This window comes from Fundulus heteroclitus, unplaced genomic scaffold, assembly GCF_011125445.2.
Source record: "Fundulus heteroclitus isolate FHET01 unplaced genomic scaffold, MU-UCD_Fhet_4.1 scaffold_349, whole genome shotgun sequence".
Classification (NCBI taxonomy): Eukaryota; Metazoa; Chordata; class Actinopteri; order Cyprinodontiformes; family Fundulidae; genus Fundulus; species Fundulus heteroclitus.
Window position 1 is genome coordinate 34,104 of NW_023396759.1, and position 24,853 is coordinate 58,956.

General features: G+C 42.3%; 1 protein-coding gene across 1 annotated transcript in view; it reads left to right on the top strand.

The window, feature by feature from the left end:
• The window catches only part of LOC118559841 (NACHT, LRR and PYD domains-containing protein 12-like), an 84,468-nt gene continuing 59,615 nt past the window's right edge, over positions 1-24,853 (top strand). The window contains exons 1-4 of the mRNA XM_036130361.1: positions 1-36; positions 824-919; positions 1,052-2,840; positions 12,527-12,709. Of these exons, the coding sequence (XP_035986254.1) occupies positions 907-919; positions 1,052-2,840; positions 12,527-12,709 (1,985 nt within the window). The 5' untranslated portion in view covers positions 1-36; positions 824-906. The remainder of the gene's footprint in view (positions 37-823; positions 920-1,051; positions 2,841-12,526; positions 12,710-24,853) is intronic.

Below are 24,853 nucleotides of genomic sequence, written 5' to 3' on the forward strand. Positions count from 1 at the left end.
GACTGCTGGCAGCCAATCAGAGCAGCTGTGCTCCAGGTGAGACTGAACATCTCCAATCAGAACTTCCTTCTATCGTCTCTGTTGGACTAATTCCTCGTCTTTAGTTGGCATTTGGGAATCTAAGTGTTTAAAGTCTTTCTGGAATCGATTATTTGCCCTGAATCTCTGGATTTCCAGCTGCTGTAATTGTGTCTGTGTTCAACCCAACAACCTATTGGGTTTGCTTTGAAGTGGTTCTGTTTTCAGCCCTTTGTGCTAAATGCATTATAACTGAACATCTCCTTAAAGCTGCAGCTCATTTTGATGGAAACAAAAAGGTGGAGAAAACAACCTGCTGCACTGTTGCTTTACAGAAAGAGGGAAGGAAAGTCTGAGAGACAGAAACCTTTATTTCCTCTGACAATAGATCCCAGATTACAGCAGATATATTTGTAGAAACATGGAATATTTCTATCTGCTGTTTACTTCTAAAGGACCAAATCAGTCCCATGTCATTTCTAATCTGTAATTATTCTCTAAAAACATCCAATCCAGTCTCTGAGGGAGAAAAGCATCTGAAATGTGAACACTACCTGATCCAAGGAGCTGTTTCTCTGGCAGATTAGAGCATTTCCTCCAGATTTCCTTCATTAAGGCTGAAAATGCTGCCAGGAACCACTTTCTTTCTCTCTGCCTCTTCTGTAGCTGCTGTGTTTGTGGGAGAAGGTCAGATAGAACCAGAGAAATGAGGACAATGGTGACCTGATGCTAAAGAGTTCATGTTGCTGAAAGCTGCTGCATGTTTCTGTCAGCATTTCTTTATCTGATCTGCTTTGTGAATCAGATCCTGACAGTGAACAGATACTGGCCACAAAGCAGAGGCACAACTCTGCTGTCTGACCATCTAACAAGGTTCTGCTTCTAAGGATGGATCCCATTGGTTAGCATCACATCATGTGAACTAAGAGACCTTCTAATGATGACACCTCCTGATGTTCCAGATGTTTCTGCTCCAACTTCATCACTAAACCAGGTTTTTCCTTCAGTTGTCTCTTCTTCTCTGTTCCAGCAGATGTTGGTCTGCAGGAGGTTCTAGAGGAACATAAGATCAGTCTGAGGAGGAGATGTGAACGTGTGACTGAAGGAAGTGATGAACCAGGAAGTAGAACCCTCCTCAACAGCATCTACACTGATCTCTACATCACAGAGGGACAGAGTGAAGAGGTTAATACCCAACATGAGGTGAAGCAGCTGGAGAGAGCTTCCAGGATCCAGAACCTCCATGACTCTCCAATCAGGTGCCATGACATCTTTAAAGCCTCACCTGACCAACATGGAGCCATCAGAGTGGTTCTGACCAACGGCATCGCTGGTGTTGGAAAAACCTTCTCAGTGCAGAAGTTCACTCTGGACTGGGCCGAGGGCTTGGAGAACCAAGATGTCCGTGTGGTGGTTCTGCTGTCGTTCAGGGAGCTGAACCTGATCAGAGGTGAGCAGCACAGTCTTCTCACGCTGCTCCATGTTTTCCATCCAACCCTCCAGAAACTCCTAGCAGAGCAGCTGGCTGCCCACAAACTTCTCTTCATCTTTGACGGCCTGGATGAAAGCAGACTTTCTCTGGACTTCAACCACAGTCGGCTGGTTTCTGACGTCACACAGAAGTCATCAGTCGACGTTCTGCTGACAAACCTCATCAAGGGGAACCTGCTTCCCTCGGCTCTGGTCTGGATCACCTCCAGACCTGCAGCGGCCAATCAGATCCCTCCTTCATGTGTTGCCAGGGTAACAGAGGTACGAGGCTTCACCGACGCCCAGAAGGAGGAGTACTTCAGGAGGAGGTTCAGTGATGAAGAGCTGTCCAGCAGAATCATCTCCCACATCAAGACCTCCAGGAGCCTCCACATCATGTGTGGAATCCCAGTCTTCTGCTGGATCACTGCTACGGTTCTGGAGAACATGTTGACCACAGAGCAGAGAGATGAGCTGCCCAAGACCATGACTGACATGTACTCTCATTTCCTGCTGGTCCAGACCAGGAGGAGGATGAACAAGTACCATGGAGGACATGGGAGGAGTCCACAGGAGCTGATGGAGGCTGACAGGGAAGTTCTCCTGAAGCTGGGGAGGCTGGCGTTGGAACATCTGGAGAAAGGAAACATCATGTTCTACCAAGAAGACCTGCAGCAGTGTGGTCTGGATGTCACAGAGGCCTCGGTGTACTCAGGAGTTTGTACAGAGATCTTCAAGAGAGAGAGCGTGATCTTCCAGAAAGCAGTCTACTGCTTTGTTCATCTGAGCATTCAGGAGTTTCTGGCTGCAGTCTACATGTTCCACTGCTTCACCAGCAGGAACACAGAGGTGGTGGAGAACTTCCTGGGAGAAAAATACAGTGAAACATCTCTGGATGACTTCCTGAGGAGAATCATGGATAAATCCCTCAAAAGTGAAAATGGCCACCTGGACCTGTTTGCTCGCTTCCTTCATGGCCTCTCTGTGGAGTCCAACCAAAGACTCTTAGGAGGGCTGCTGGGTCAGACAGAGAACAGTCCAGGAACCATCCAGAGAGTCATCACCAACCTGAAGGAGATGAACACTGATGATAAAATCTCTCCTGACAGAAGCATCAATATCTTCCACTGTCTGATGGAGATGAAGGACCTCTCAGTTTATCAGGAGATCCAACAGTTCCTGAAATCAGAGAACAGATCAGAGGAGCTTTCTTTGTTCCAGTGCTCAGCTCTGGCCTACATGCTGCAGATGTCAGAGGAGGTTCTGGATGAGTTGGACCTGGAGAAGTACAACACATCAGAATCAGGACGACGGAGACTGGTTCCAGCTGTGAGGAACTGCAGAAAGGCTCGGTGAGTCCAGATGTCTTCACTGACTGATGCTGATTCAGCATTATTGCCGTCCGGTTTATTCTTCATTATTCAGTCGGTTCTGGACGTTTTTGGACCTTTAACTACTTCCTTCATACTTTGGACAATTTCAACCATTCAGATTTCTACATCTTCAGCTGATTCAGGTCAGCTCTGCTGCAGCTTTCGGTATTTAGAGATTTTGATCTTTTAGAAAGATTCAATCATCCAGAGACACATTTTAAACTTTAAACAGCTCTTCACTCATTGGGCTGTTACCCATAATTCACCTCTTTAGAAAATCACTCTTTAGGTCAGGGCTATTGAACTGATGGTCTGTGGGCCACTTCTGGTCCCCTGGTGATGGTAATCTGGGCCGTAAATTACTTCTTTGTAAAAACTAAATCAATCAGAGAAGATCAGAAACATTGTGTGAAAAACAGCCCAGATGAACGGCATGGTGTACCAGCCTTGGTTTGTCTGCTGTTCAGTTCCTAACCTCTAAGTAATAGGTTAGCTTTCATTGTTCTCTGAAACAGTCCACAACTATGTTTGTCTCCCAGTGTCTACGACTGTCACTGACATCTTCAACCCTTGGAGTAAGCCCCCCCCCCCCCCACACACACACTTTGTAAAGCCACATAGGTGAGCCCACAAGAAGAGACATTTGGCTTTTTTTGCACTTCAACCATTGGTTAACAAACAGTTGTCTGAAGGCAGGCAGGTTTCTAAAGCTGACTGCAGAACAGAGGATGTCAATAAACAGAACAGACAGGAACTCATGGTGCAGAACTGTCTCTGTCTAAATCCGCCTCTCCAGCACCCCTACACTAAGAAACAGGAAAGGAACAACAGCTTCATTTTTAATTTAGTTTACTATATCCTTAGATTGATCAGACAGAATCAGACATACTTTAATAATCCCAGAGGGATAAATCAATAGTGTTATTAGTAGAAAACTAGAACTGTGTCTCTGGGTTGGGGCAAAGTGGTGGGGGTGGAGGGATGGAGGGGGGTTAGCAGGGCTTTCCAGTCTTGTGGGGCCCAAAGAGCTCTGCTGCCCCTTAAGGGAAGAGTGACATGAGGGGAAAAAACAGAAAAGTAAAAACAAACATTTAGCCTATGCCTGTAAATTCCCCCACCTTTTCAAAAATGTGCAAAAAATACCTATTCTGTTCAAATCTACATTCCTATGAGAAACAGGTTTTTCTTCGTTAACAATAAAAATGAGTAGGGGTCAAGCCTGCAGGTACAGGATGATATAAGTTTCTTACTGTCAACTGAGCGCATCAGGAGCCTGTGCATCTCAGAGAAGAGGATTAATTATGCAGATCATTTGGGGATAAATAATATAGCATGCTGTAAAACTGGAATTAAATCTAAAATGAACAGAAATAAATAAAACTGGCTCATTTTTGGCTTAAATGACATGAACTTCAGTCATTTTCCTTTAATCTGTGAATTTATTTTCAACACGTAAGATGTAGAAAAAAGCTGATACATATTTTCTCACATTACTTTTTCAGTTTCACATAAAGATGAAAGCATTTTCAAACCTCAGTCTTTCTTTGAATTAAACCTTTGAGTTCTGCTAATTACATTTATGATTTGATGCAGTAAAATGAATTCAAGCAGTATAAGGTCATTGTAATACTTTCTCATTTTTATACATGACTAACTGGATGTCCGGCCCCTGAGCTTTAGTCCTTCAGTAACTGTGGCCCCCTAAGCAGTTTAGCTGAATAGTCCTGCTCTACGGGGACGTTAACATTTATATTATCTGCATATTATAATTGTATGATTGATAAAGACGTTTATCTGCTCATTTCCTCCACAGTTTAGGGAAATTAATTAGTTTCAGATCCCTGGCGGTTTAAAAGTTAACCTCCTTTTGTAATGAACCAAAAGCTGGACTCAAGATTTACCACAACAGGTCAGTGACATTCTAACAAAGTTTATCAAAAAACAGGAGAAGCAGGCGTCGGCTCTCGGGGTTCGCGGCTCACGCTCACTGGCAGGAGCCTCCTGGAGGTAGAGGCAAAGGTTAGGACTCAGCACAACAGGTGAATGATGACAACCTTGCTCTGTAACTGATCTTCTAATAAGGAGAGCCGGGCAGTTCGGACACGCTTCTCTGAAAGCTGGATCCGTCCGCAGCCGAGCGAGGCTGGAGCCGTTGAGCGGCTGGATGCAGTCACTCAGAACGGGGTTTTCCGAGAGATGTTTGTCCAAGGGCAGTCCAGGTCCGGTAATGGGGAGTCCAGCAATCCAAATGAAGCACAGGGGGGAAGAATCCGAGTGGGGGATCCAGGTCCAAATCCAAATCCAAATCCGGTACACAAGAAGGCAGTCCAAATGTAGGGGTTCAGGAGACAGGAGACCAGGCAGACAGACACAGGCTGGGAACAGGCGGGCTCAAAAAACAGGCAACAGGTCGGAGTTGGATATCAAACAGGCTTAGTCAATAACGCTGGAAGGTTCTACCGTGAGGAAAGAGACGATCTGGCACTGGAGACTGAAACTGACGGGGCCCTTATGCAGTTGGAGACAGGTGGAGCCAGTAAAGGTTAATGGCAGAGGGGTGGAGAATGAATGGCTGAATTTGAATATTAGAATAATAACTAAAGAGGTGAGAAAGTGTTTGATGCTGTGTGACAATTAATTTCATCATGATACAGATTTCTTCATCCAATCTAATTGGTTAATTTCTCTCCTTTGATCACTAGAAGCACATTTATGTTTCTTTTTACTATCAACCAAACAGAGCTCTTAAAGACAGCGTCACACCTAGCAACGGGGTCAACCACACCTAGCAATGGGGTCAACCACACCTCCTCACTCAGATAAATCTCTCTGTCATTTCCTTCCTCAGAGCGGCTCTCAGCAGCATCTGAATCCCTCTGAAGCTCAGACTCCTAGGCAGGAACCTTTAGGCTAAGAAAGGAGCTCTGAGAGACTCTAAGGATCTTTGTGAATACAGACACTGGTTCTTAGAAATTGATGCATTTCGCTCCGTCATCCGTCACCAACAGACTACATCCATATTTCTGACGGACAAGGAGGAGGGTTCTCTGTCACGGCGTAGCTCCACGGAGCCTGTGGGAAATGCCCTTTAGACCAGAATGGCTTTTATTTGTGACGTAATGGAGAACACGGATGGAGGAGTTTGTCTGAATGAAGGTCAGGCAGAATCAGAACAAACACCCACAAAACAATAATGGTAGGAACACAGTACAGCTTCCTCCAAATATTAAAAACAAGGTTAATAAAACATTTCATTTATTGTCCACTAAAATTTATTCATTAGTAGCTGGACAGGAGGAAACGCAGACAGAGAAGGGGAAGATGTGCAGTAAATGTCTAGGGAATTGCACCCACAATCTCTGCTCCACCTCTGAGGCACTCGGCACCCTTTCTTGAATGTTCTTCAGTACTTTGCTCTGGATTATTCCTCCAGAATCGTCCTCTGATTGTTGATTTCCTATTGATTTAGTTCATTTAACCATTTTCACCATTAGACTGTTTGACTGAAGGTTGATTGATGGAAGAACTTTACACGTTATACATGTTCTGCATATGGACATGTTGTGAGTTCTGAAATAAAGTATTTCATCCTAAAATGTTCTGATTTATTAAATGTAAATGTGGCAGTACATAAAAAGCAGTGGTGTTAACGGAGCTGAGAAAGTGTTCATTAAGAGCGTATTTGATCCTGTCTACAGACACCAGGCTACAGACTTCAGCTGAGATGCTTTAGCAGCTGTCTAAGAGTTACTTGATTATTTTGTGGAGTTGGATTTCATCATCAACCATGACGATTCCTCCAGAATCGTCCTCTGATTGTTGTTTTCCTCTTGATTTAGTTCATTTAACCATTTTCACCATCAGACTGATTGACTGAAGGTTGTAACTCAGGAAATAATAACTGATTACTGAGTTCTTAAATAAAAGGAAACAGTGATTTTATCAGGTTGCAGCAAACAGAAACAGAGCAAAAGTAAAGCCACACTCAACAGCAGCAGCAGAAGCCTGTTGCTCTCCCAGCTCTGCTCTGACCTCAGCAGCACCTTTCACATTGCTATAGGGTAGTTCACGCGTGATGTCCGCGCTACTTCCGGGTCCCGCTTGTAGGCAAACACAGGACTGTTCTCGCATTCTATCATTACAAAACGGGTGAATTAGAGCGTGCTTTTAGTTAGTTTATTTTCGAAATGTAAACAGTGCCTACGACTTGTTGTGCTCCCGGTTGCACACAGAGACATTCCAAATCGTTGGATGTACGTTTCTTTCATTTACCGAAGAAAGAAGAAAGAAATTTATATTTTCAATGAAGAAGGACCCAGGCAGACAATCCCAATCGACTGTGGGAGCCATCATACCCCGACAGAATTTTCAGTCTATTCAATTCAATTCAATTCAATTTTATTTATACAGCGCCAAATCATGAAACATGTCATCTCAAGGCACTTTACAAAGTCAAGTTCAATCATATTATTCAGATTGGGTCAGATTATACAGATTGGTCAAAAATGTCCTATATAAGGAAACCAGTTGATTGCATCAAAGTCCCGACAAGCAGCATTCACTCCTGGGGAAGCGTAGAGCCACAGGAAGAGTCATCTGCATTGTACATGGCTTTGCTGCAATCCGGCAGAAAAACCTCCGGCAGAACCGGGCTCAGTATGAACGGTCATCTGCCTCGACCGACTGGGGGTTACAGAAGACAGAACAGAGACACAACAAGAGAGACAAAAAAGCACAGAAGCACACATTGATCTAGTAATCTGTTCTACATTAGATGGTAGTAGCGGGTGAGCCGTCTTCTCTGGATGATGTCACAGTTAACAGAACGCCAGACCAGGTGTACCTACTATGAAGAGAAAAGAGAGAGAACAGAAAATTAAAGCAGAAATGACAACATAATGCATAATTGAAGAACAGTAGAACTCAATAGAGTGAGAAAATTAGATCCTGATATACTCCAGTAGCCTAAGCCTATAGCAGTAAAACTATAAAGGTAGCTGAGAGTAACATGAGCCACTAGTTATAATTTTTGTCAAAAAGAAAAGTTTTAAGCCTAGTCTTAAAAGTAGACAGGGTGTCTGCCTCACGGACCAAAACTGGGAGTTGGTTCCACAGGAGAGGAGCCTGATAGCTAAAGGATCTGCCTCCCATTCTACTTTTAGAGACTCTAGGAACCACCAGCAGACCTGCAGTCTGAGAGCGAAGTGCTCTGTTAGGAACATACGGGGTAATCAGAGCTCTGATATATGATGGAGTTTGATTATTAAGGGCTTTATACGTTAGAAGAAGAATTTTAAATTCTATTCTTGATTTAACAGGAAGCCAATGAAGGGAAGCTAAAATTGGAGAAATATGATCCCTCTTGTTGATTTTCATCAGAACTCTTGCTGCAGCATTTTGGATCAGCTGAAGGCTTTGAACTGCATTTTGTGGACTTCCTGATAGTAAAGAATTACAATAGTCCAGCCTTGAAGTAACAAATGCATTGACCAGTTTTTCAGCATCACTCCTGGACAGAATGTTTCTAATTTTGGCGATATTCCGGAGGTGAAAAAAGGAAACTCTGGAAACCTGTTTAATATGGGATTTAAATGACATGTCTTGGTCAAAAATAACACCAAGATTTTTTACTTTATTACCAGAGGCCAGGTTAATGCCACCCAGATTAAGTGATTGGTTAAGAAGTTTATTTTTTGAGGACTCTGGCCCAAAGATTACAACTTCGGTCTTGTCAGAATTTAGATGCAGGAAATTTAAAGTCATCCAGCTTTTGATGTCATCAAGACATGACTGCAGTCGAAGTAATTGATTGGATTCATCAGGATTTATGGATAAATATAGCTGAGTATCATCAGCATAACAGTGGAAATTAATCCCATGCTGTCTGATAATTTTGCCTATCGGAAGCATATATATAGTAAAGAGAATTGGTCCAAGGACTGAACCCTGTGGTACTCCACAGGTGACCCTAGAGTTTGAGGAAGATTTATTGTTAACATGAACAAATTGGAATCTGTCTGACAGATAAGATTTAAACCAGCCTAATGCTTTCCCCTTAATCCCTACAGTATGTTCAAGTCTTTGTAGGAGAATATTGTGATCAACTGTATCAAACGCAGCACTGAGATCTAACAGGACAAGTATAGACACAAGTCCATTATCTGAGGCCATGAGAATATCATTAGTGACCTTCACCAGAGCTGTTTCAGTGCTATGATGAGCTCTGAAGCCTGACTGAAACTCCTCAAGTAGGTCATTACTTTGTAAATGTTCACAAAGTTGATTAGCAACTACTTTCTCAAGAATTTTAGATAAGAAAAGAAGATTAGATATAGGTCTGTAGTTTACTAACTCATCCTGATCAAGAGAAGGTTTCTTAAGTAAAGGTTTAATAACAGCTACTTTCAAAACCTGTGGTACATATCCATTTACTAAGGATAGATTAATCATGTCTAAAATAGTGCCACTGATCAAAGGGAATATGTCCTTAAACAACTTGGTTGGGACTGGGTCTAACATACAAGTAGAAGGTTTAGATGAAGCTAAAATTTTAGATAGCTCAGAAAGCTCTACTGCTTCTAAACAGTTCAAACACTGCACAGATTCTAAAGATTCCTCCAATACTGCCTCACTTACTGAGGACGAGGTAATCATGTTTGGGAGGATGCCAATAATTTTATTTTTAATGGCATCAATTTTATTTATGAAGAATCCCATAAAATCATTACTACTAAGAGCTAAGGGAATGGATGGATCAACAGTGCTGTGGCTCTGGGTAAGTTTGGCAACTGTACTAAAGAGAAATCTAGGATTATTTTTATTCTCTTCAATTAATGATGAAAAATATGCTGCTCTAACTCTGCGGAGGTTCTTGTTATACAACAATAGTCTGTCCCTCCAGATTAAGTAGGGTTCCTCTTGGTGTGTAGAGCGCCATTTTCTCTCCAATTTGCTAACATTGTGCTTCAAGGAACGCAGCTCTGAATTAAACCAAGGAGCCAGCTTCCTGTGAATAATCACCTTCTTTTTCAAGGGAGCTACATTGTCTAATGCAGAAAGCAATGAGGAAGTCACATTATTAGCAAAGGTATCGATTTGTGAATGGGAAGAAACAGCAATGCTGCCATCTACAGGGCATTTCTGCAATAGACCCCTTGCAACCACGTGACTCCGTTACCCAGAACCCCTTGCGTGGCGGCCATATTGGTTGGCACGCCATTTGACGAAATGACGAGTTCTCCAGGTATTTTTCTTCTTTAGATAACGTATCACAAGATCGTTTTAAGAGTAAGTTGATGGTTGATGGTATCAGATTGCCAGATCCACACAGCAAAAGCCTGAAGGGACAGAGCGAGTCTGTGAAATGCTGGCCAAGGATTTCATACCGCGACACATACAGCTGTTTTATAAACACGGCAGGCCAGTACGGACAAGAGAGCACGAAAGCCCCTGAAACCACTGGACGGCTGCAATTATTTTATATCTGGAAAAAGGCTCCAGCAATGCCCGCGACGCCATGAGGGATTAAGCGGTCAGAAAATGGATGGATGGATGTTCACACATGTTTGTGCAACAGCACAAAGCAGAGAGGAAGACCCGCCCGGTAGGTTAAAAAAAACATCACTCACTACGGATTATTTAGGTGTTTTTGTCTTGTTAAAATGGGTGGGGGTGTCGGCGACATTGCAGCGTAAACACAGAAGTACTAGCGCCCGTGAACGGGCGGAGGGGAGGTGGCGATCGCTACACGGGCCGGAGAGCCGCTGCTGTCTGCTGCTTCATACAGCGGCGGCTGCTGTAGCGATCGCTACACGGGCCGCTGCTCCGGCTCGTGTAGCAATCGCTACCTCCCCTCCGCCGCTATTTAAGTAGAACAATGACTAGAGCAGAATTAAGTTGTATTTACCGGAGATGAAGTGTAGACTGCAAATTCTGTCGTGTTATGATGGCTCCCCCAGTCCATTGGGAGTGTCTGCCTGTGCTCTTTTCATTGAAAATATCCATTTCTTTCTTCTTTCCTCATCCTTTGGTAAACGACAGAAACGTACATCCAACGATTTGGAATGCCTCTCTGTGTAACCGGGAGCACAACAAGTCGTAGGCATTGCTTAGATTCCAAAAATAAACTAACTAAAAGTACGCTCTAAATCACCCGTTTTGTAATGTAGTAGACGGGCTGTCAGGCTAGCGTGCCCACCAAGATGGAGGCGCGCACCCCCGATCACGTGACTGTGACGTCAGATGCAAGGGGTCTATACTGAGGATATTAAAAAGGGGACAGACTCTTTAAGTTTTGATACAGCATTATCCGATAAAAATCTACTATAATGGAACCCTCTTTTGGGGGTGGAGAACTCAGTTAGATTAAACTCAAATGTTATTAAAAAATGATCAGACAGGACAGGGTTGTGAGAGAATACTGTTAATTCTTCACAATCAATGCCATATGTCAGAACAAGGTCTAAAGTATGGAGCCGAGAGTGCGTCGGTTCATGCACATTTTGAGCAAAACCAATTGAATCTAGGATAGTTTTAAAGGCTACACTAAGGTTATCACATTCAGTGTCAACATGGATGTTAAAATCACCCACTATAATAACCTTATCAGTATTTAACACCAAATCAGATAAGAAATCTGACAACTCATCCAAAAACTGAGTGTAAGGGCCTGGTGGACGATACAAAACAACAAACAGAAGAGGTTTTATTGCTTTGCAGTTTGGATGAGGGAAACTGAGGGTTAAATATTCAAAAGAACTGTAATTATTAGTTGGCCTGGGACTAATTAATAAATCAGACTGAAAGATAGTTGCCACTCCTCCTCCTCTTCCCACAGATCTGGGAATGTGGAAATTTGAATAACTGGAGGGGGTTGACTCATTTATACTAACGTAGTCCTCTTGTAGCCAGGTTTCTGTGAGACAAAACAAATCAATCTGATTATCAGAAATCAATTCATTAACTAACAAAGTCTTCGGAGGGAGAGACCTTATATTTAATAGACCACATTTAATACTTTTATTTTTTGGTTCAAAGTGATCTGTATGGATTTGTATTAGATTTTTAGGATTTGTTCCTTTTAGATCAGTTTTTGATCTCTTAAGTTTTGGCCGTGGGAAAGACACCGTCTCAATAGGATAATGGGTGGGTAACAGTACAGAAGCTGCAGAGAGGTGTGTTAAACTACGGCTCTGCTTCCTGGTCTGGACCCTGGGTTGTCAGCATTTAGGAGAACTAATAAATCCGGCCAGATTCCTAGAAAGAAGAGCTGCACCCTCCAAAGTGGGATGAATGCCATCTCTCCGGATCAGACCAGGTTTTCCCCAGTCTACACTTCATCTTCGGTAAATACAACTTAATTTTGCGCTCGTCATTGTTCTACTTAAATAGCGGAGGAGGGGAGGTGGCGATCGCTAGACAGGGCCGGGATAAGCAGAGTCTATGCAGCAGCAGCAGCAGCAGGCAGCTGCAGACAGTGGAGCCTGGTAGCAGGTGGAGCTTACCTGAAGCTGAGCCAGCCTTCTCCTTTGCGTCCATTTGCAGGTGTGAGTGGCTTTAATGCTCATCTGATGACATCACTGTTTAGTCATCATCTTTTAGTCTGTTTATCAGTGTTTATTAGTCTGATTTAACTACAACTGATCTGATTATTTCTCTCATCACAGACTAGTGGGCTGTAGTCTCTTACCGACTGAATGTGAAGTTTTGGCCTCAGCTCTGAAGTCCAACCCCTCCCTGACTGACCTGGAAATAGATCTGATCTATAATGGAGGAACCTTTGGAGACTCTGAGATGAAGCGTCTCTGTGAGATCCTGGAGACTCCATTCTGTAAAGTAAAGAAGCTGACGTAGGTTTTATCTTCACTGCAACTTTAAAACTTATTTTAATTAATAATTTTGTTGACATTTTTTCTTTACAGACAACCTGCTGTCAAAATGTTTTGCCTTGTCAATTATTTATTTTCTTCTTTGATATTTTCAGTATTGACCATTTAACACTTAAAATGTTTTGGACTGAAGAATTAAACTTAGGAAAATAGGTCAAATGATGTGAATTATTGATGGAGATGTTTTAGTTTGATTTGGGAAAGATTTAGATAACAAGATCAGATCATTTAGCTTTATTTTTAATTTCTTTGTCACATCTTTACATGAAACATTATTTTTTGTTCTTCCAGAGTAGTGCCAGAATCACATTCATACACATAAACAGTAAAATAAACATAAAAAAATAGCATTATCTAAAAAAAATGAATGTTTGAGAAGAACAAAGAGAGAAAATGTAAACTAAATCAAAGCGACGGCACCAGCAGGTTGCATGTTCTCCCTGTGCATGCCTGGGTTCTCTCTGGGTACTCCGGCTTCCTCCCACAGTCCTAAAACATGACTGTTAGCTTAACTGGCCTCTCTAAATCCTCCTTAGGTGTGAGTGTGTGTGTGAATGGTTGGTTGTCCTGTCTGTCTCTGTGTTGTCCTGTGATAGGCTGCTTACCTGTCCAGGTGAAGCCCGCCTCTCAGCCACTGACAGCTGCAGATAGACACCAGCAGCCCTCAGGACCCCAGCAGGGATAAGCCTGTTGGAAAATGGTTGGATGGACGGCACCAGCAGGTTCCAGCAGCTCAGCTTTGTCCTGAAGCTGCTGTTCTGTAGGTGCGGTTCAGAGAGGAACCGTCCTCTTCAGTCTGACAGCTCAATCAGACAGAACCAGAACCAGGACCCAGCAGTGTGGCTATTAAAAAGATATTTATCTATCATTTTAAAGATATAAACAAATGTTTTTAGAGGTCAGAGGTCAACCAGCCCCCCACCTTCTTCAAATCAGACGAAATTGATGTCAATCAACTCGACTCCGTTTGTGCTGGTTTGTGCAGCAAAAATTTTCGTTTGTGCTGCTTTCGTTTTGAAGATATTAATGAAAAGGTAAAGGTCCAAAGGTCAACCAGCCCCCCCACCTTCTTCAAATTAGACAAAATTGGTGTCAAATGTTTGTGCTACATTTGTGCTGGTTTGTGCAGCAAAAATTTTCGTTTGTGCCGCTATCATTTTTTTCCAGGTTAAAATTAAATTATTGTTATTCATAGGTTAGCAACTTATAATTTGTATGAAATTCACATTTTCAGCATGAACAGATGTTTACTGACCTTTGATGACCTCTACAACCTATTAATATCATTAAAATGATAGCTGTACCTAGTACTTGACATGAGGCAGTTTATGACCTCCCTGTCTCCCCATAAACTTTTTAGAAATTTCACCTCTCATGCAGTCCAGCTCACACTCCACCTCCTCGTTAGTTCCACCTGTCGTTTCTAATTATCCAGGACTCAGTACACCTGCCAACACCTCTACTTAAACCCCCCTTAGTCTGCTCTTCCCCACCGGTCAAAATCAGAATTTAAACTGCTGAAAGTACTGTAAATATAAGAATATTACATACTGTTCAATAAATGATAAGCTTTTTAATTAAGAGTCATTTTCATTTTACGGTCCTTTTATGGGGGCAGCCACCTTGGTGAAGAACAGTACTGCCTCCTCCCAGTTTGTGACGTCAGGTCGCGGTATCAGCTGTAGAGCAAGTCCCAATGCCCTATCTGTCCCCTTGTAAGTAAATATCCATTTTCATGCCATTTTTTAACCCCTTATACAAAGATAGACATGATATTAAGTATTTAAATTTAAATTAATACTAATTTTACATTTTAGAGACATAAAAAGACAACGAATAAGCATTAAATACGGTTTATGGGTTGGGTTCTGCAATGTTATCAGGGAGTAAAATCTCATCTTTAGAACCAATCTCTGCTCAAAATGGTGATCTGCACCGCCTAATCTACTTTCAGCAGTTATCATCAGTTATTGCAACCGTAAACTGCAGAAAATACGGCCAGATCGACTCCTTCTGAGTTCACTCTGCTCCTGTCAGGATGAGCTGTAGCGTGTTACGAGGCGGAGGGATATTTCAACGTCACTTAGTTTAGAGCCAAAACAAACAACTTCATTTTCAGAAACAGGCCCAAAAAAACCTGTAACCCGCAACTCATGAAATTTACAAGCGACTGTAAAAAAATTAGACCGAAGTCACATAAAATAAGAGGGCTTCACAACAGTGAGCATCCTTTCAGAGTGCGTCGTATCACTCCGCCATTATTGCCCATATACAATGATTGAGACGACAATTTATGCTTTTATTTTCTTATTGATTAACCCTAAATTCATTAAATCACCACAAACGTTTAATTTTAGGTATAGCTAATGATCCCCTGATTTTTCCTCGTTGACCGGACTTCTCCTTTAAAATGAAAGCGGCACAAACAAAAATTTTTGCTGTACAAACCAGCACAAATGGAATCGAGTTAATTGACACCCATTTCGTCTGATTTGAAGAAGGTGGGGGGCTGGTTGACCTTTGATGACCTCTAAAAACATTTGTTTATATCTTTAAAATGATAGCAGCACAAACGAACATTTTTGCTGCACAAACCAGCACAAATGTAGCACAAACATTTGACACCAATTTTCTCTAATTTGAAGAAGGTGGGGGGGCTGGTTGACCTTTGGACCTTTACCTTTTCATTAATATCTTCAAAACAAAAGCAGCACAAACGAAAATGTTTGCTGCACAAACCAGCACAAACGGAGTTGAGTTGATTGACATCAATTTCGTCTAATTTGAAGAAGGTGGGGGGGCTGGTTGACCTTTGATGACCTCTAAAAACATTTGTTTATATCTTTAAAACGATAGCGGCACAAACGAAAATTTTTGCTGCACAAACCAGCACAAACGTAGCACAAACGTTTGACACCAATTTCGTCTGATTTGAAGAGGGTGGGGGGGCCAACTTCACTCAGGTCCTTCCCTCTGCTCCTCCATCACCCTCCTCCATCAGCCTCCTCCTCCTTCTCCCCTCCTCCTCTCCTCCTCCTCCTCTCCTCCTCCTCTCCTTATCTTCTTTTCTCTCCTCCTTCTCTCTCCTCCTCTCTCCTCTTTCTCTCTCCTCCTCTCCTGCTCCTCTCCTTTTTCCTCTTCTCCTTCTCTCCTCCTCACCGACTGATCAGCAGCTCCTCACACTGCACCTCCTCTCCTCCGTCTTTCCTCCCTCTCTCCTCCCTCTCTCCTCCTCCTCCTCTCTCTCCTTCTCCTCTCCTCCTTCTTTCCTCCTCCTCTCCTCCTCACAGACTGATCAGCAGAGGCTCCACACTGCACCTCCTCTCTCCTCCACGGTTCAGAGGAGTCATGGAGATGGTTCAAGCGTCTCCAGAGCAGAGCGCTGCTCTCCTGTCAGAACTGCTGGAACTCCTGGATAAAGTCGTCATTTCCAGGGTTCTCCAACTGCGGTCAAGTGAGCCCTCACTTGTTTTTGTTGGTCACGCAAACACTAAGGATTACGGCAGAGACGGCTGAGACTACTTTTCAAAATAAAAGCAGCATGTTTGCGGTGTATCGACTACGTGTTTTTACACATATTTACAACAGTTATATGAAATATTTTTCTATGCTTTATGTGACATTTTATGTGACACTCTTTAGCCTCAAACAACTTATTTATTTTACAGCTGACTACGTTAACTTACAGATGACAGATGATGATCTCCAGAAGTTATTCATCAAAGTCCATCTACATGATTTGGGATTTAAAATAACGGCATTTAAAAATCTCTACATTGACTCAATTTGACCTGTTTTGTTGTAAATGTTGCTTCAGAATTGGACGTTTTCTGTAAATACTATTACATCAGCATGACAATAGAAAACCTCCCGATGTCACTCAACAAGTTTCAGACAATTCTGATGTGGAATTTCAAAATAAGAGCCAATTAAAATCTGTATATATTAAGTAATTTTGACCAAACTTCCTGTCACTCTAGCAACTAAACCGTAGATAATCAATCGATGAGTCCACTTCAGCAGGACAGTAGAACACCTCCAGATGTGGCTCAACAAGTTTCAGACAATTCTGATGTGGAATTCCAAAATAAGATCCACATGAAATCTGTATATAATAAGTAATTTTGAACAAAGTTGCTGTCCTTGCAGCAACTAAACCGTATGTAGCCCTTTTATACCGCAATGAAGTAGGTAAGAGCCCCTGAGTTCATTAAACCCATTAACTTATAAATAATAACACTTCCGTGTTTAAACCTTTGTTTAAGTTTCACTTTAGAATAATAATGCTCCAGTACTTTCCTATTCTCGTCACTCAATAATATAGCTTTGACCAAAAATAATATACTCCAAATACTATTCTACAATAAATCAAACACACACCTGTATGAGATTTTGAACATATATTGAACACAATAATAAGTTCACAAAAAAAAAAACACTAGATGTTTCAATCTTTTGGTTTCAAAACCTGTTTTCAATGTGGGCCCACACTTAAATGTTCTCCTAAGCCGGCAATAATTAACTGAGATATAGTCCAAAAAAAATAAACCCGTTGCAGGCCTGATGTGATGATGAAGCGTGGAATTTGGTACCTTACTCCAGAGAAACCCCAAACCTTCTTGAAATTTAACTTGACCTTAGTCCAGTTGGCAAGATGTCTTCAGCTCCTTCACAGGATTCAGGAAACAGCAAGAAAAATCCAGCGCAGACACAGTCCTCCAGCACAGCCACAGACTCAGTGCAAGCTCATCACTAGACTCAATTCTGTAACGCTCCCACAACGAAAACATTAGCTAAATCTTCTGTTAACTGAGTTAGCTCACAGTACTCAATGTCCATTCACTGTGCTAATGAATGCTAAATGCTAATGCGCTAGCGAGCATTGCATATTACTTTCACCTACTGTACAGCGAATTCTGGTTTGGAATGATCACAGTAGCTACAAACAAAAGTGCAGAGTCGATATCAATAAACAGACTGTCAAGTTGAAAACCTGAATATCTACAAAGCACTTATTTCTCATCAACTCCGCCACGTTTTCCAGCGCTTTCTCTCTATCTCTCCCTAGACCCTCCGCCAACCATGGACCAATCAAGTTGCCTTGTTCTACGCCACTTGCTCTTACAAACATAAGCCCTTCAAAATAAAATACGGTGAAGATTACTTTCCTATAAACGGTTTTAAATACATTTCTTTTTGCTAACACGTATTTATAACAATTTTAACATATTTAAGCAAACATGCTTAACACATTCTAAATTATTATTCCTTCCATGAACTTAACTCAATACAAAATACTCTTATTTTGGACTGGGTTACACGTAGATCATAGATGGGCAACTGGCGGCCCGAGGGCTGCACACGGCCCTCGTCATCACTCAGTGCGGCCCGCAAATAGATCAATAATAATTTAATAATAAAAAAAATGTGAATTCTACTTTTGACCGATAGAGGCTCACCGTACCCAAACAATAGCGGGCACGGGCCACTTTGCAACAGCGAGAAAGAGTCAGGAGCCATGGCCATCACAGCGTCTTATGACGTGGCACTCAAACTTGCCATGGCAAAGAAGCCACTGTCGGATGGAGAAGTTGTTAAGAGGTGCGCAGTGAAAATGGCCAAAGCAGTTGGTGACGACAACATAGCTAAAAACTTTGAAGCTGTGTCCTTATCCCGACGTACAGTAACACGCAGGATTTTTGACATCCACGATCACGTCAATGTAAAAATGAAACAAGTCATGCAGGACTGCAAATACTTCTCATTAGCTTTGGATGAAAGTACAGATGTGACGTCTGTCAGCCAACTGCTGGTTTTTGCAAGAACGATTGATAATGCATTTGATGTGCACGAGGAGTTACTGAAATTTGCATCTCTGCACGACACTACTAAAGGCAGCGATATATTCAACGGCGTTACCAGTGCTGTGGGTGAATACGGTGGCTTTGAAAAGCTGTCAGCTGTTGTTACGGATGGCGCACCTGCGATGCAGGGAAGACACAGGTTTCGCGGGGCTGCTCAGGCAGAGCGAAGTAAACTACCCTACACTGCACTGCATCATCCATCAGGTGAGTAGCATCATATTAATTGTGAGATGTAGGCTGCTGTAGAACTGTTGTGCCATGGTTACCTAAAATATACAAACAATATATTTTCTAACCACAACTATTTTTGTCTAATCTTTCCAGGAAGCCCTCTGCACAAAGACATTAATCTTTGGCCACATCATGGATTTGGTGATAAAAGTCAGTAATATCATCCGAGGAGGGAACAGATCGCTACGTCACCAGAGGTTCATCATCTTTCTGGATGAAGTGGAAACCGAGTATGGGGACTTACAACTGCATACGGATATCAGGTGGATGAGTCGTTTTTTTGCACTGTGCTCGGAAATACCAGTGTTCTTGGAGAACAGCATTAGTGGCGATACAAGTGCATACTGCGGGAAGCTCAAAGATACACAGTTTCTTTGTGACATGGCCTTTCTGACAGACATCAGCGCGCACCTCAACACACTTACACCGGAGAGATCAAACAGTGTGTGATCTCTATTCTCACATGACCGCGTTTCAGCGCAAGCTCGGGCTCTTCATTGATGGCTTTTCTTCCCCTCCTGCAAATCTGGCACATTTTCACGCATGTGCTGAGATTCGCAAAGAGAGCCCCCAGTGCGAAATACAAATCCAGAAATACAGAGCAGACCTCGAAAAATTACAGGAGCAATTCAACAATCGTTTCCAAGATTTTCACGAGATGCAACCACGAATTGCACTATTCACAGACCCCCTTTCTGCTGCGGTCAGCGCACAAACATCGGAGCTGCAGCTCGAACTCTGCGAGCTGCAGGCAGACCCGTTTTTTCAAGCAAAGTGCAATGAGAGGGGAATTTCATTTTGGAGACTTCTTCCTGAGGCCCGTTTTCCACGTCTCCGAGATTTTGCCCTCTCAATGGCCACTGCTGAAACCCAAAATGGACACTGCACCACACTTGCATAACTGCACATTTACACATTTGCACATATGCTTCATGCTGCTGAACTGATGAAAGCCACAAAATGGACTCTGGAAGGCTGAAGCCACAAATGGACTCTGTACCACACGTGAATAGCACACCGTCTATTTCCTCTGCATTGTCTGCATTGTCTGCATTGTTACATTGGTTTTCATTTCAATTGTTTACATAAATTGCTGCTGCATCTGGATACGTGAATAGCACACTGTCTATTTCCCATGCATTGTTTACATTGTTACATTATTTTTATTCATTTCAACTGTTTACATAAATCGCTGCTTCATCTTTGTGCTGAAAAATACTGCAATCTACTGTGATTTTTAGAGTGATTTCTAGAGTGACTTTTTTCAAGCTGTATGCAAACGAAATTTCGTTCTGTATGCACTTTGTGCATACAAAATGACAATAAAGATATTTATCTCTATCTCTATCAGTATGTTTGGGAGCACTTACATTTGCAAGAGCAGTTTTTCCACCATGAAGCACATAAAATCCAAAGAGAGAAACAGACTCACCGATGAAACACTGTTTCATTTGATGCGCATTGGGACCACAAAAATTTACATTGACATCCAATCCATTGTGAGCCAGCAGGCCAAACTACAGGTCTCTCATTAGCTTTTATTAATGTTGGGCCTCTGTGGTCTAGTTTTCTGCTATTATTGAATGTGAGCCATTTGCAATCAGTTTTTTAAAACTTTTTTGTTCTTTGTCATTAATGAGTTCAGTTTTGCACTTTTTAAAGCAAATGTTTTGTCTTTGTTGCTTATGAAGGATATGTTAAAATGCATTTATTTTATACACAAACTATTTGCAATCAGTTTTTTAAAACTTTTGTTCTTTGTTATAAATGAGTTCAGTTTTGCACCTTTTTAAGCAAATGTTTTGTCTTTGTTGCTTTTGAAGGACATGTTAAAATGCATTTATTTTATACTCAAACATCAGTTTTTTGATCAAACTTTTTGTTCTTTGATGTTAAAGAGTTTAAATTCCTTTTTGCACTTTTTTAAAGCAAACGGTTTGTCTTTTTCTTAAGGACATATTAAAATACATTCATATGCAGAATATAGTTGTATGTTGGTGCAGTAAAAATACAGATATAAATTTGTATAAAATTTGTTCTTATTGAGAATCATTTGTAGCTTCTTTCATATCAAATTATTTGAAGTGTGTCATGTGGCCCTCCAATGGTCATGCTGAAAAAAATGTGGCCCTCTTTATCATGGAAGTTGCCCATACCTGCCGTAGATCATCAATCGATGCTTTCACTTCAGCATGACATTAGAGCCCCTCCAGATGTGGCTCAACAAGTTTCAGCCAATTCTGATGTGGAATTTCAAAATAAGAGCCAATTAAAATCTGTAAATATTAACTAATTTTGACCAAAGTTGCTGTCACTCTAGCAACTAAACGAAAGATAATCAATCGATGCTGCCACTTGAGCAGGGCAGTAGAACACCTCAAGATGTGGCTCAACAAAGCTCATTAAGATTTGATGTGTAATTTCAAAATAAAAAACTGTTAAACATTAAGTGCATTGGCCATACACTGTATTGCCAAAAATATTTGCTCACCCATCCAGATTATTGGAATTAGGTGTTCCAATCACAGTTGTATAAAATCAAGCATCTATGCACACAGACTGTTTTCACAATCATTTGTGAAAGACTGGGTCGCTCTCAGGAGCTCAGTGAATTCCATCGTGGAATTGTGATACCTAAAGTGTTTGGGAATGACAGCAACTCCGCCACAAAGTGTTAGGCCATGTAAACTTTCAGAGTGGGGTCAGTGACAGAAGGAACAATCTGCAATCACTGTAACATTATGTAGTATACAAACGTTTACTGTTATTTTTCCTTATGAACATAAAATACGTTATTTTTCCGGGTAAGTTATCTTTTATGGCAACCACTATTGTTGTGATTTGTCTTGATGAACCCAGACAGAGCACACACACACTCACGGAGCTTATTTCTGAGAGTTTATTGAAAGAAAGATGAGTAGTGGATGAGCAAACCAGAGAGGCTGTACTGGACTGGAACTAGGGTGTAGATGGGAGCAGGAGCTGGAGGACCAGAGAGAGTTCTTGAGATGTAGGGCTGCTGAAGCACAGGGGTAGTAGACAGTCCAGCAAAAGAGCAGAGAGCAAACCTGGGGCTCAGGGGTAGCAGACAGTCCAGCAAAAGAGCAGAGAGCAAACCTGGGGCACAGGGGTAACAGGCAGTCCAACAGTTAGCAGAGGCCTTATTTGAAGCAGAGAGGTAGCCTGAAATCCAGCAGCGAGCAGATGCTTCACTTGAGACACAGAGGTGGCAGGAACTCCAGCAACTAAACAGGACGCAAAGGAAGCTGACAGACGTTGAGTGAGTGGAGAATGATGACGAACCGCCGGGAAAGAGAATACTGAGGGAGGCTTATGCAGGGAGGCTGGCAGGTGGAGTGAATTCTGACTAATTAATGCCTAACAGGTGTGACTGATTGCTGAGGGAGAGGAAGGTGAGCTAAGTGAGAGGAGGAGGAACTGGAAAATAACAGGGAACAAAACCAGACCAAAACTAAACCATGACAGCTATTAATTCTGTTATCAAGAGTAACTGTATTGCACTACCCCTCCCCTGGACTGCCACCTTATCATGTTGGAGGGGTTTGAGTGCCTCAATGACCCTAGGAGCTATGCTGTCAAGGGCTTCATGACCCTAGTAGGATCACCCAAGACATACAGGTCCTAGATAAGGGACCAGACAAAGAGCAGCCCAAAGACCCCTTATGATGAATGGAACAAATCAACGCAATGTAACGCTTGCGCAGTCGCAGGTCACCGGGGCCCCACTCTGTGGGCCACTCTGGTGGACACCGGTGATGAGGAAAGCTGTCAAGCTGAAGGAGTCCTGTCTGGCCTTCTGGCCTGTGGGACTCTGGAAGCAGGTGATAGGTACCAGCAGCCCAAGCGGCAGGCGCCCGGCTGGTTGCTGAGGCAAAAACTCTGTACCAAAACGGTTTATAGTGGGGGTGATGTGCTGCTGACCTACCCAGGGCGAATCTTAATGATTGCTTTTATTTTAAAATTTTCTCTGAAAACTTACACAATAGTGGCAACATTGACAACTTGGTTCAGAGTGACTAAATGTAGAGATTTTGATTGGCTCTGATTTTTAAACTCCACATCAAAATTGGCTGAAACTTGTTGAGCGACATCTGTGGGTGTTCTACTATCATGCTGAAGTGGAAGCATCGATTGATTATGTACGATTTAGTTGCTAGAGTGACAGCAACATTGGTCATAATGAGTTAATATATACAGATTTAAAATGGCTCTTATTTTGAGATTCCACATCAAAATTGGCTGAAACTTGTTGAGCGACATCTGTGGGTGTTCTACTATCATGCTGAAGTGGACTCATCAATTGATTATCTACGGTTTAGTTGCTAGAGTCACAGCAACTTTGGTCAAACTTACTTAATATGTACAGATTTCAAGTGGCTCTTATTTTGAAATTCCACATCAGAATTGTCTAAAACTTGTTGAGCAACATCTGGGGGTGTTCTACTATCCTGCTGAAGTAGCAGCATCGATTGATTATCTACGGTTTTGTTGCTAGAGTGACAGCAACTTTGTTCAAAATGAGTTAACATGTAGAGATTTCAAGTGGCTCTTATTTTGAAATTCCACATCACATTTAGATGACAGTTGTTGAGCGACATCGGGAGGTGTTCTATTGTCATGCTGAGGTTTTAGTATTCACAGAAAACGTCCAATTCTATAGCAACATTTACAACAACACAGGTCAAATTGAGTCAATGTTAAGATTTTTAAAGGCCTTTATTTTAAAATCCCAAATCATGTAGATTGACTTCTGGAGATCATCAACTGTCATCTGTAAGTGAAAGTAGTCACCTGTAAAAACAAAATAAGTTATTTGAGTAGTTTTTGAGGCTAAAGAGTGTGACCAAAGTATATACTGTATTTCCATTTTCACCAGCAGACCAGAATAATTGAAAAAATGACACTTAAAGCATAAAGAAATATGTCATATAACTGATGTAAATGTGTAAAAACACTTGGTCGATACACTGCGAAAATGTTGCTTTTATTTTGAAAAGTAGTCTCAGCCGTCACTGCCGTAATCCATAGTGTTTACGTGACCAACAAAAACAAGTGAGGGCTCACTTGACCGCAGTGTTCTCCACGGGGTTCTATTTGTTATGGTTAGTTTTGTACAGACTCAAATGCAGACTCAGACTCAGGATGTAAAAATAAATAATAATTTATTTTAACATAAGGCGCTTCCAAAAAGGGAAGGAAAACAAAGGGATGCAAGACTCTCCAGTTAACTTGCACATGGAAACTCACAGGACTAGACTCTTCAAGAACTTGCAAACTTGGACTTGGAAAAAAGGCAAAACTCTCCAGTTTACTTGCATGTATCTTCGGCTGTGGGTTTGGCTGTTTGGCTTTTTGGCTTTTTGGCAGGCAGGCAGGCAGGGTGATCTGAGCAGAATCCAACTTCTCCAAACGAAATCAAGAAGAACAAACTGGCGCCTGCTGTCTGGTTTCAGGGGGTTAAATACTGTCTGGTTGATTTCAGGATTGCCAGCAGCTGCACCACAAAACCAGGAAGGAACCACCACTATGCCACGCCAACTTGCACTGCATAAGATCACAACAGAACCCCCCCCCCCTCAACTGGCGCCTCCTGGCGTCCAGCCAGGGCGATCAGGATGGAGCCGGTAGAAGTCCTCCAGGACGGACTGGTCCAGAATGAAGGAGCGGGGTATCCACGACCGCTCCTCAGGACCATAACCCTCCCAGTCAACGAGATACTGGAACCCACGTCCACGCCGGCGTACCTCCATAATCCTCTTCACAGTGAAAACCGGGCCGCCATCAATGATACGGGGGGGTGGAGGGGGGTCGGCCGGAGGGCTTGTTACTGTTTCACCGTGCCGTGTCTACGGTGAAGCACCCTCGGTGGACCCAGTTCGTTTTACCCAGTCAGGCGACCCCCACTTACTTATCACCCTGAATGTAGGACGCATAAAACAGACAAGTATGCTTTTAGTTATATTTTATCTAGGTAAAGACAGAGAAATAG